General features: G+C 36.0%; 1 protein-coding gene across 3 annotated transcripts in view; it reads right to left on the bottom strand.

Annotated features, from left to right (window-relative positions):
- Cad99C (cadherin 99C) overlaps positions 1 to 13261 on the bottom strand; it is a 463896-nt gene that overhangs the window by 100706 nt on the left and 349929 nt on the right. For all 3 annotated transcript variants that reach the window (XM_073960669.1, XM_073960670.1, XM_073960671.1), the window contains exon 7: positions 10903 to 11082. In XM_073960669.1, the coding sequence (XP_073816770.1) occupies positions 10903 to 11082 (180 nt within the window). The remainder of the gene's footprint in view (positions 1 to 10902; positions 11083 to 13261) is intronic.

The raw sequence follows: 13261 nt of genomic DNA on the forward strand, positions 1-13261 counted from the left end.
ACGATCTTAAAGTCGTCTCAATAGACGACCTTAAAGTCGCCTCAATAGACGATCTTAAAGTCGTCTCAATATACGACCTTAAAGTCGCCTCAATAGACGACCTTATAGTCGTATCAATAGACTATCTTAAAGTCGTCTCAATAGACGACCTTAAAGTCGTCTTAATAGACTACCTTAAAGTCGTCTTAATAGACGACCTTATAGTCGTCTCTATAGACGACCTTATAGTCGTCTTAACAGACCACCTTAAAGTCGTCTTAATAGACGACCTTAAAGTCGTCTTAATAGACGACCTTATAGTCGTCTCAATAGACGACCTTAATGTCGTCTCAATAGACGACCAGAAAGTCGTTTCAATAGACGACCAGCAAATCGTTTCAATAGACGACCAGCAAGTCGTCTTAATAGACGACCAGAAAGTCATCTCAATAGGCGACCTTAAAATCGTCTCAACATATGACCAGAAAGTCGTATCTATAAACGACCTCAAAGTTTTCTATTGAGATAGTCATCTTAAGCGACGATTTTAAAGTCGTCTCAATAAACGACCTCAAAGTTTTCTCAATAGACGGCTTTATAGTCATCTTAAGCGACGATTTTAAAGTCGTCTCAATATACCATAGATCCGTATCAATAGATCTTAATAGAGGGCCTTAAAGTGGTCTCAATAGATGACTTTAAAGTCGTCTTTATATACGACCTTAAAGTCAGTCATCTCAATAGACGACATTAAAGTCGTCTCAATGGACGACCAGAATGTCGTTTCAATAGACGACCAGAAAGTCGTCTCAATAGATGACCAGAAAGTCGTCTCAATAGACGACCTTAAAGTCGTCTCAATGGACGACCTTAAAGCCGTCTCAATAGACGACCTTAAAGTCGTCTCAATAGACGACCAAAAAGTCGTCTCAATAAACGACCTCAAAGTTTTCTCAATAGACGGCTTTATAGTCATCTTAAGCGACGATTTTAAAGTCGTCGCAATATACGACCATAGATCCGTCAATAGACGATCAGAAAGTCGTCTCAATAGACAACCTTAAAGTCGTCTCAATAGACAACCTTAAAGTCGTCTCAATAGACGACCAGCAAGTCGTCTTAATAGACGTCCAGAAAGTCGGATCAATAGGCGACAAGAAATTCGTCTCAATAGATGACCAGAAAGTCATCTCAATAGACGACCAGAAAACCATCTCAATAGACGACCTTAAAGTCGTCTCAATAGACGAGCTTAAAGTCATCTCAATAGACGACAAGAAAGTCGTCTCAATAGACGACAAGAAAGTCGTCTCAATAAACGACCTTAAAGTGGTCTCAATAAACGACCTTAAAGTGGTCTCAATAAACGACCTTAAAGTGGTCTCAATACACGACCTTAAATTCGTCACAAAAGACGTCCTTTAAGTCGTCTCAAAAGACGACCAGAAAGTCATCTTAATAGACTACTTTAAAGTCGTCTCAATAGATGACCTTAAAGTTGTCTCAGTAGATGATCTTAAAGTCGTCTCTACAGACGACCTTAAAGTCGTCTCAATAGATGACCTTAAAGTCGTCTCTACAGACGTCCTTAAAGTCGTCTCAATAGACGACCAGAAAGTCGTCTCAATAAACGACCTCAAAGTTTTCTCAATAGACGGCTTTATAGTCATCTTAAGCGACGATTTTAAAGTCGTCGCAATAGTTGACCTTAATGTCGTCTCAATAGACGACCTTAAAGTCGTCTCAATAGATGACCTTAAAGTCGTCTCAATAGCTGACCTTAAAGTCGCCTCCATAGACGACCTTAAAGTCGCCTCAATGGACGACCTTAAAGTCGTCTCAATAGATGACCTTAAAGTTGTCTCAATAGACGATCTTAAAGTCGTCTCAATAGACGACCTTAAAGTCGCCTCAATAGACGATCTTAAAGTCGTCTCAATAGACGACCTTAAAGTCGCCTCAATAGACGACCTTATAGTCGTATCAATAGACTATCTTAAAGTCGTCTCAATAGACGACCTTAAAGTCGTCTTAATAGACTACCTTAAAGTCGTCTTAATAGACGACCTTATAGTCGTCTCTATAGACGACCTTATAGTCGTCTTAACAGACCACCTTAAAGTCGTCTTAATAGACGACCTTAAAGTCGTCTTAATAGACGACCTTATAGTCGTCTCAATAGACGACCTTAATGTCGTCTCAATAGACGACCAGAAAGTCGTTTCAATAGACGACCAGCAAATCGTTTCAATAGACGACCAGCAAGTCGTCTTAATAGACGACCAGAAAGTCATCTCAATAGGCGACCTTAAAATCGTCTCAACATATGACCAGAAAGTCGTATCTATAAACGACCTCAAAGTTTTCTATTGAGATAGTCATCTTAAGCGACGATTTTAAAGTCGTCTCAATAAACGACCTCAAAGTTTTCTCAATAGACGGCTTTATAGTCATCTTAAGCGACGATTTTAAAGTCGTCTCAATATACCATAGATCCGTATCAATAGATCTTAATAGATGGCCTTAAAGTGGTCTCAATAGATGACTTTAAAGTCGTCTTTATATACGACCTTAAAGTCAGTCATCTCAATAGACGACATTAAAGTCGTCTCAATGGACGACCAGAATGTCGTTTCAATAGACGACCAGAAAGTCGTCTCAATAGATGACCAGAAAGTCGTCTCAATAGACTACCTGAAAGTCATCTCAATAGACGACCTTAAAGTCGTCTCAATATACGACCTCAAAGTCGTCGCAATAGACGACCAGAGATCCGTTTCAATAGACGACCTCATAGTCGTTTTAATAGACGATCAAAAGGTCGAGACGGCTTTAAGTCTCAATAGACGACATTAAAGTCGTCTCAATAGACGACATTAAAGTCGTCTCAATAGACGACATTAAAGTCGTCTCAATAGACGACATTAAAGTCGTCTCAATAGACGACATTAAAGTCGTCTCAGTAGACGACATTAAAGTCGTCTCAATAGACGACCTTAAAGTCGTTTCTAAAGACGACCAGAAAGTCGTCTCAATAGATGACCAGAAAGTCGTCTCAATAGACGACCAGAAAATCATCTCAATAGACGACCTCAAATCGTCTCAATAGACGACCTCATAGTTGTTTTAATAGACGATCAAAAGGTCGTCTCAATACACGACTTTAAAGTCAGTCATAGACGACCAGCAGTGGGATTCTCTAACTTATTTGTTGAGTAGTCTTAATAGACAACCTTAATATCGTTTCAATAGACGAACATAATAGTGTCTCAACAGATGACCTAAATGTTGTTTTCATAGACGACCTTAATGTCGTCTCAATAGAGAACCTTAAATCGTCTCAATAGATGAACTTTTATTTGTTTCTATTTACCATCTTTATGTCGTTTTCATGGACGATCTTATAGTCGTCTTAATATTCTACCCTAAGGTGATCTTGATATGTCGCCTTTATAGATGACCTTTAATTTGTTTCTATGGACGATCTTATAGTCGTCTTAATATAATACCCTAAGGTGTTCTTGATTTGTCGTCTTTAAATATGACCCTAAGATCTTAATGACCCTTAAAGTCTCGCTTAAAATATGCGCTTGATTATCTAGTCTAGCAGGCTTTGCCTTGTGTCATTTTTAATTTCTCAAAACAGCTCTCAGCAATTTGTATACCATTATACCACTGTGTGGAGTCATTGTACCCTTAGAAATGCGATATTACCTATGAATACATAAATAAACCAAACCACAAGACGCTAACTAAGACTCAAGTTAAAATATCCGCAAAACCCTAACAAGAATGTTTTTTTTTTTTCTCTCGATGATTGGTTAGTTTACAATAACCATATTGATGATGACTTGATGGCTTTGTTGGTATCTTTTCTCGCAAAGGGACGCCACTTAGCAATGACTGACTGACTGACTTGTGTTTTCTTGCCTGGCATAAACCTGTTGTAAATAAAAATGTATCTCAATGCCCATTGCCCGTGCAACAAGCAACCAAAAGCGTATGATCCCTACATGCCATGGCATGCTAGGCCAGCAGCTATCTTGAGCTCATCACCAACATTGTCCTGGAGAAATATCTCAACATAACAACAGCAGAAAAAAACACCCTTATGAATATTTCTAAGATGAAAATTAATCAAAATCAATTTGCCATGAAAATAGATCACCCAACATTATAGCTATAAATTCGTTATTGGAAACGTTCATCAAAGAGGTTCATCAATGGAGAGTGCTTGGTGTATGTTCAGGTCTGTTGCTTAAAAATATAACTCCGCTTGGTTTGTTGCTCTTGTATTGATTTTTTCTTGGAGATTCGATCTTTTTCTTGTTATATCCACACTAAACGAAATCAATCAATTTCAATTACATTGATTGATCGTACAGAGCTCTTTCGTTCATTCGTTTGTTCGTCTGTTGTTGGAAAGTGCGGGAGCCTTAGTAGTTACGAATGCCATTAACATCTGCCTACCATCACAGATGTTGTTGGTTTGGTTGATGCAATGCTGGCTGTTGTTGGTGATTATGGATAAGGGATCAATTTTACTTTTTAACACATTGTAATCGTTTGAAATGAATTAAATGATTGTTAGTGTGCAGTAATACGTGTGTAAATAGTACAGCAACAATGAAATGCTTGGCAGCATTTTAAATAGTATCATGGCTAAATAAGATTATTGTGGCGCCTAGACGAATATAATTATCATAATACAGTTTTTCCCGCCATGTTTAGATTTGTTGTGAAAAGAGAGTTATAATCGTTTCAAACTTGGGGATAATATCTCCCATCATTATTTTAGTCAATGTAAAATTACTGCCTAAAATTTGCGGTACATTCAATGCCTTAAAAATTAAACAAGTAAGAACGGCGTTAAGTTCGGCCGGGCCGAACTTGTTATACCCTCCACCACAAGTTGTATTGAAATAAAATGGAATAATTAGTTTCCTTTTGTGTATGAAGAAGACTTAATACTAAATTTCAGCAATTTCGGTAAAACAATGTGAGGTACCATTCTATGAGGGCTATTTCAAAACGTCGATCTATACCGACCAATTTCTGACTGAAAGTTTTTAGGCTCAAAGAAGACTAAATACCAAATTTCCTATATTTCGGTAAGAGAATGTGGCTGAAACTAAAAAAAATACCGAAAATCAAGAAGTACGCTTCTATGGGGATATAGGAAGACGTGGACCTATACTGATAATACTCTTCTGGAATATTTTATAACTCTTGGAAGACGAAATAACGAATTTCAGCCATTTCGGTTGGATATTGACGTCACAATCTTCAGTATTACGAAAATCGGGAGGTACCGTTCAATGGGGGCTATATCGAAACGTGGACCTATACCGACGAATTTTATTCAGAAATGGGACAATATGAAAGCGTGGACCTGTACAGACATATTTCTGGCGAACAGTTTTATATTACATTGAAGACTAAATACCAAATTTTAGCCATTTTGGTGGAATATTGAAGACACAACCTTCAAAATACGAAAAATCGGGAGGTACCTTTCCATGGGTGCTATATGAAGGCGTGGACCTATACCGACAGATTTAAAGGGGAAGTTTGAGTACCCCCAACGAAGTCTAAATACCAAATTTCAGCCATTTCGGTGGAATATTGAGGCCACAACGTTCAAAATACCGAAAATCGGGAGGTACCGTTCTATGGGGGCTATATGAAGGCATGGACCGATACCGACAAATTTCTGGGGGAAAGTTTTATACCCCTAAAGAAGACTAAGTACCAAATTTTAGCCATTTTGGTAGGATAATGAAGCTAAAACCTTAAAAACACCGAAAATCGGGAGGTACCGTTCTATGGGGGCTATATCAAAACGTGGACCGATATATCCCATTTTCAATACCAACCATCCTGCAAGTAATAAAAACTTCTGTACCAAATTTTGACTCTCTATCTTTAAAATTGCGAGCTGTATCTTGATTTCAACAGACAGACAGACGGACGGACTGACGGACGGACGGACAGACGGACATGGTCAAATCGACATAGAATTTTATGCTGATCAATAATATATATACTTTATAGGGTCTCCGACGAATATTTCGATGTGTTACAAACGGAATGACAAATTAAATTATACCCTCCATATGGTGGAGGGTATAAAAAAACTCCAAAATATACAAAGAAATCGATTTTGTTTCTTAATTTTTAAAGGTATTTTTTTTTAGAAAAATAGTATAATTGTCTCTAAGTTTCAAAATGATCCGAGAATTGGATTCATACTGGATTAATGCGCAAAAATGTTGGAGTTGTTGAAAAAATAGTCGAAAACATTCCATCTTGAAACTATATCTAATCTTGGGAGTTATATCTTTTGGTACTTAAGTTGGTCACAGTAAGTTTTTAAGAGCTTTTTGGCTTATTGTGTAAAATGAGCTGCCCACGAAAAATATATCGTTGTAATAGTAATCACAGTGACTACCTTCGATGATAATTTAGAAATGATCCCCAAACTCCCCCGAAAGATTTAGGGTAATTATCTCAGGATTTGTCCGGAATTGGAGTCTTCAACCCTTAAAGCGCTCTTCGCATAAGGGTTTGAGATTTTTTACCCGAAGGTCATGCTTACAATGATATATTTTTCGAGGCAAGTCCATACTTGCTGACCGAAAAGCTCCATATAATCCAACAGTGACCAAAATGTCTGACGGACACGATAACTATCGAAAGAAGTATCTCCGCCCCATTGGGGTAGTGTAAATCCGTTTATACATTTTGAAATTTAAATAGCGAAAAATATTTGCGACCTTTGGTGCACTAGACGCAGAGTTTTAAACAATTTTTTTGGGGACCATCCAAACTTTTACCTGGATTTTTAAACAAGCGTAGATTTTTAAATAAAATATTTTGCGATCTCAGCGTGCATTTTTATGAATTTTTTCAAGATTTTTTTTTTTAAGGGACCATCAGAGCTATAAACTTGGATTTTTAAATAAAATATTTTGCGATCTCAGCGTGCATTTTTATGAAATTATGATCAGAGCTCTATGCGTGAAATTTTTAATGAAATGTTTTACGATCAGAGCGTGCATTTTTATGAAAATTTTTAATCAATTTTTTGAGGGACCATCAGAGCTCTAGGCGTGGATTTTTAAATAAAAATTTTTGGGGTCTGAACGTGCATTCTTATGAAATTTTTTGACCAATTTTTTGGAGGACCCTCCGAGCCTTAACCGTGGATTTTTAAATAAAATTTTTTGGGGTCTGAACGTGCATTTTTATGAAATTTTTGACCAATTTTTTTGAGGACTATCGGAGCCTTAGGCGTGGATTTTTAACTAAAATATTTTGCGATCTATAATTTTTCAACATATTTTTTGAGGGACCATCAGAGCTATAAACGTGGATTTTTAAGTAAAATATTTTGCGATATGAGCGTGCATTTTTATGAAATTATCATCAAAGCTCTAAGCGTGGATTTTTAAAAAAAATATTTTGCGATCTGAGCGTGAATTTTTATGAATCATTTTTAACCAACTTTTTGGGGGAGCTTGCATTTTTATGAAATTTTTTGAATCATTTTTTTTTTGGAGGGATCTTCAGGGCTATAAGCGTGGATTTTTAAATAAAATATTTTGCGATCTGAGCGTGAATTTTTATGAATCATTTTTAACCAACTTTTTGGGGGAGCTTGCATTTTTATGAATCATTTTTAACCAACTTTTTGGGGGAGCTTGCATTTTTATGAAATTTTTTTCAACCAATTTTTTGAGGGATCATCGGTGCTATAAGCGTGGATTTTTAAATAAAATATTTTGCGATCTGAGCGTGAATTTTTATGAAATTATCATCAGATCTCTATGCGTGAATTTTTTAATAAAATGTTTTACGATTTGATCGTGCATTTTTATGAAAATTTTTATGAAAAATGTGTAACCAACTTTTTGGGGGACCATCAGATCTATAAGCGTGGATTTATAAATAAAATATTTTGCGAAATGAGCGTGCATTTTTATGAAATTTTTTAACCAAAATTTTGAGGGGCCATCAGAGCTATAAACGTGGGGTTTAAAAAACAATATTTTACGAACTGAGCGTGCATTTTAAAAAAAATTTTTGAGGTACCATCAGATCTATAAGCGTGGATTTTTAAATAAAATATATTGCGATCTGAGCGTTCATTTTTATGAAATGTTTTAACCAACTTTTTGAGAAATCATCAGAGCTCTAAGCGTTAATTTTTAAATAAAATATTTTGCGATCTGAGCGTTCTTTTTTATGACATTTTTTTAACCAATTTTTTGATGGATCATCGAGGCTATATACTTGAATTTTTAAGTAAAAGACGAGTAGTTTGCGATCTGAGCGTGCTTTTTCATGCAATTTTTTTAACCAAGTTTTTTGAGGGACCATCCGAGCTATAAACATAGATTTTTAAATAAAATATTTTGCGATCTGAGCGTGCATTTTTAACAAATTTGTTGGTGTACCATCGGATATCTAAGCGGGAATTTTTTAACAAAATATTTTAGAATTTGAGGACGCATTTTTAAGAAATTTTTTGAAGTACTGTCAGAGCTCTGAGATTGCATTTTTTAAATCAAGTTTTGAGGGACTAGCAGAGCTCGACGCATTGATATTTAAATATAATATATTGAGCTATAAGCTTAATAAATTAATAAATAAATTAATAATAAATAATAAATTCACAAATTTGTTGAGCTCTAATCCTGCATTCTTAATAATTTTTTGAGGGACCATCAGAGCTTTAATCCTGCATTTTTAATATCTTTTTTGAGGGACCATCAGAGTTCTAAGCGTGCATTTTTAAATAACATATTTTGAGCGTGGGTTTTTGGACAAAATATTTTGAGGGCGTGGAAGGACCTTCAGAGTTTTAACCGTGGATTTTTAAAAAAATTTGTTTAATGGACCATCAGAGCTCTACGACTGAATTTTTGAATAAAATATTTAGAGCTCAGGATTTTTTTAGAGATAATAGATTATTATCTCAGGAAGAACACATCCTGCTGCAAACAATTAAAAATGATCTTAGACATGCGATTATAATGATTTTCGGAAAAAAATCTAAACATTTGTCAGTGAGATAATTAAAACTCAGCAACTCGCATAGAACTCTCTTCAATTCGCACGGACTCGACATCGGTTTTTGAAAAATGTTCAAGAGCAAACCAAAACCAGTGTTATTCTCAATAAGGGAGTACTAATGGTCACCGGAATAACCGTGAAAGTTCATACTTCTATAGATAATAGCTAAAAAACAAGTAAAAAAAATATCAGTCGGCTTTGCCGACAGAGATATACCCTCAGCCTATGTGAATTGGAACTTTCATCTACGGACAGATCGAATGTATTTAGGGTCTTTTCAGAATTTTGTGGCACTTTTTGGACATTTGAACTTGCTGACCAAAATGTGGATTAGGATTAAAGTTCAAAAGTTTTGCGGAGGAGGGAATGGATCGACATAGTGCATTACGGAAGTGGATCTTATTTTGAGAGTCATTTCAGTGGGTTATCGTACACCTGTTGGACCAGTATGCCAGGAAAACATAATATGGCTGTACATCATCGGCATGAATTTCCAAATGATCTCCGAACAGACCCTAAACTGCACTTGAACACAAATGTTGAACTTTTGTGGGGGAGGTTTGGATAAAATATGACGAAGCCAAATTTTGGACCAAATCGGTCTATCAGTTCGAGAGTTATTGTGCTCTCCAACTACTACATATGGTGCCATAGAGGTTTTTTTACAACTTTCGGGCTGTTATCGTGCGCAAAATTTTTCCGAACATTTTTGAACTTTTGTGGGGGAGGTACCTGAAGGAGTCAACCGATATGGGTTATCTTCGAACTTAAACTATGTTTGGACAAAATATTATGAAGGCCAAATTTTGGATCAAATCGTCAGATGCGTTCGAGAGTTATCTTGCGCTCCAACCACTACACACGGTGTCATAGGGGTTTTTTGAATCTTTCAGGCTATTTTCTCAGGAAGTATGGTTTTGCCCCTGATGAAACTTGTACCGCCGTATGGGGGGCCGTGAATACAAGATGCTGCATCAAAAATCAAAACGATTCGAGAGCAGGTCCTAAACTGAACTTTTCCGTAATTTTGTGTGGGAGGTACCCGAAGGCGTGGACCGATTGTGTTCATATTGGAACCTCATATAAGTTTGATAGAAATTTCACGATGTGCAAACTTTGGACCAAATCGTTTGCTCCCTTCAAGAGTTATCGTGCGCACAAATTTTCCGAACATTTTCGAACTTTTGTGGGGGAGGTACCGGAAGCAGTGGACCGATAGACCCATCTTCGAACTTAAACTAAGTTTGGACAAAATATTGAGAAAGCCATATTTTGGACAAAATCGGTTCATCCGTTCGAGAGTTATCGTGCGCACCAGCGAGCCAGTCAGACAGACAGACGGACGGACGGGCATTGCTAAATCGACTCCAAATTGTCTGAAACACATTTCGTCCAAACATACTTGGGGTCTAAAACCATTATTTCGATGAGGCACATTTTGGCCGTATGAAAGTGTACTTACCCTCGTTAGCATAAATGCTGAGGGTATAAAAATCACCAACCCAAATAATGTTGAATCGTTCAGTGGAATAATTATGTCCAAGCTTTTTATACCACCACGACGACTTTAACTTTGCGCTTACATACAGCTGACTGCTAGGATCGTTTGGAAAATTTGTACCACTTGGGTTTTGTTAACAAACTATATTTTATTAAATATAATATTTTTTGTTTTCGGCAAAATCAATTGACTCTATTGTACTTTGTCTATTGGACTATTGGTCTATTGGAAAATATCATAGTTCCATAGATCACAAAAATATTTGATTTTGTTCTTTTACGTTTTTATTAAAATTTTTCTTCCACATTTAAATACCCTTTTCTTAACATTTCTATTAAACTCACCTGGCCCTGATGGGGAAAAGATATGGCAAATGTGCCATAACCATCGGCAATTGTCATCTTTTCATCTTCTGTGGTATTTGTAGAGCCCTCAACAATAAAGTACTCAACTAGGCCATTAACACCGGCATCCTTATCCAAGGCTTGGATATTGCGAAAAATCGTTGTCCCCACTGGAGTGCTCTGTAATAAGAAGAAGATGAAGAAAAAACATTAGCTCACATAAATAAAAACAAACACAATCGATAATAGAGAGGAAGATATGACGACATGAAGGGAATAACATTAAATCAAGTGTATAAATACCAATTCCAAGACAGATACATATGTATGTGAGGCTGTATGTGTACTTAAACCTCTATCTATCTATTTTCTACTCAAAAACATAAAATATAAAAAACTAAATTACTAAGTCAACATAATGGCAGTGGTAAAATGAACAGGAGCCGAAGAAATAAGAAGAAAACCTGACGTTCGTCGAAATGAAATGAAGCAAGAAAAACTAAGCTGTCCTTTTGTATTCAATCTTTGATTTTATAGCTTTTTGCTTTTTCTTTTAGGCCCTATGCTGGGAGTATTTTTTTCCCGTCGAGGCCACCACATATGCTTCTGTAAATGGTATGAAATCATCAAGTATGTGGCGGGGTTTTTTTTCCTGTTGCCCCTTCTTTCTTTGATTATAGTTTCTTTCCCATCATCAGTGGTCGTCATCAATTCGTGTGTAATAGAGTGTAAAAATATAAAAATAAATAACCAACCAAACAATCATTGCAGCAAAACAAAAACAATAACAAAAATACTATACGAAGGTAAATAATAATAACAACAACAATCTAAGAATGAATGTTGCAGAAGAAGAAGAAGAAGTAGACGGAAAACTAAAAACCTAACATATTCTATGTATAGCATTTACCATAAATTAATTTGTTGCCTAAGTTAGATGATGCCTGAAGGTATAAAAAGGCATCTAACCCATCATCTTACTAACCACAGGAGGAATATAAAGGTATAATAATGAAATTAAGGGGGTTGGTTTTAAAAGTTAGGGTTATAGGTAAAAAGGGAATAAAGAAAAACAAAACTTTTTGAGGGACCATCACAGCTCTAGGCGTGGATTTTAAACAAAATTTTGTGAGGAACTATCGAAGCTCTAGGCATGGATTTTTAAACAAAAAATTTTGAAGCTCTAGGCCTGAATTTTTAAACAAAATATTTTGAAGGACTATCACAGCTCTAGGCTTGGATTTTTAACCAAAATTTTTGAACCTGAATTTTAAAACAAAATAATTTAAAGGACTATCACAGCTCTAGGCGTGGATTTTTAAGCACTAGGCCTGAATTTTTAAACAAAATATTTTGAAAGACTATCACTGCTCTAGGCGTGGATTTTTAAACAAAAATTTTTGAAACTCTAGGCCTGAATTTTTAAACAAAATATTTTGAAGGACTATCGCAGCTCTAGGCGTGGATTTTTAAACCAAATTTTTTGAAGCTCTAAGCCTGAATTTTTAAACAACAATTTTTGAAGCTCTAGGCCTGAATTTTTAAACAAATTTGTTTAAGCTTTAGGCCTGAATTTTTAAACAAAATATTTTGAAGGACTATCACAGATCTAGGCGTGGATTTTTAAACCAAAATTTTTGAAGCTCTACGCCTGAATTTTTAAACAAAAATTTTTGAAGCTCTAGGCCTGAATTTTTAAACATAATATTTTGAAGGACTATCACAGATCTAGGCGTGGATTTTTAAACCAAAATTTTTGAAGCTCTAGGCCTGAATTTTTAAACAACATTTTTTGGGGGACCATCACATCCACGCCATTTTTTGAGGGACCATCTCAGCTCTAGGTGTGGATTTTTAAACAACATTTTTTGAGGGACCATCTCAGCTCTAGGCGTGGATTTTTAAACAACATTTTTTGAGGCACCATCACAGGTCCAGGCGTGGATTTTTTAACAAAATATTTGAAGGATTATCACAGTTCTAGTCGTGGATTTTTAAACAACATTTTTTGAAGGATCAACACAGCTGAAGGCGTGGCTTTTTAACAAAATATTTGAAGGATTATCACAGTTCTAGTCGTGGATTTTTAAACAACATTTTTTGAAGGATCAACACAGCTGAAGGCGTGGCTTTTTAAACTACATTTTTGAAGGACCATCACAGCTCTAGGAGTGGATTTTTAAACAACATTTTTGAAGGACCATCACAGCTCTAGGCATGGATTTTTAAACAACATTTTTTGAGGGACCAACACAGCTCTAGGCGTGGATTTTTAAACAACATTTTTTGTGGGACCATCACAGCTCTAGGCCTGGATTTTTAAACAACATTTTTTGAAGGACCATCACAGCTGAAGGCG

This window comes from Musca autumnalis, unplaced genomic scaffold, assembly GCF_047663935.1.
Source record: "Musca autumnalis isolate F117 unplaced genomic scaffold, ASM4766393v1 scaffold_1, whole genome shotgun sequence".
Taxonomy (NCBI): domain Eukaryota; kingdom Metazoa; phylum Arthropoda; class Insecta; order Diptera; family Muscidae; genus Musca; species Musca autumnalis.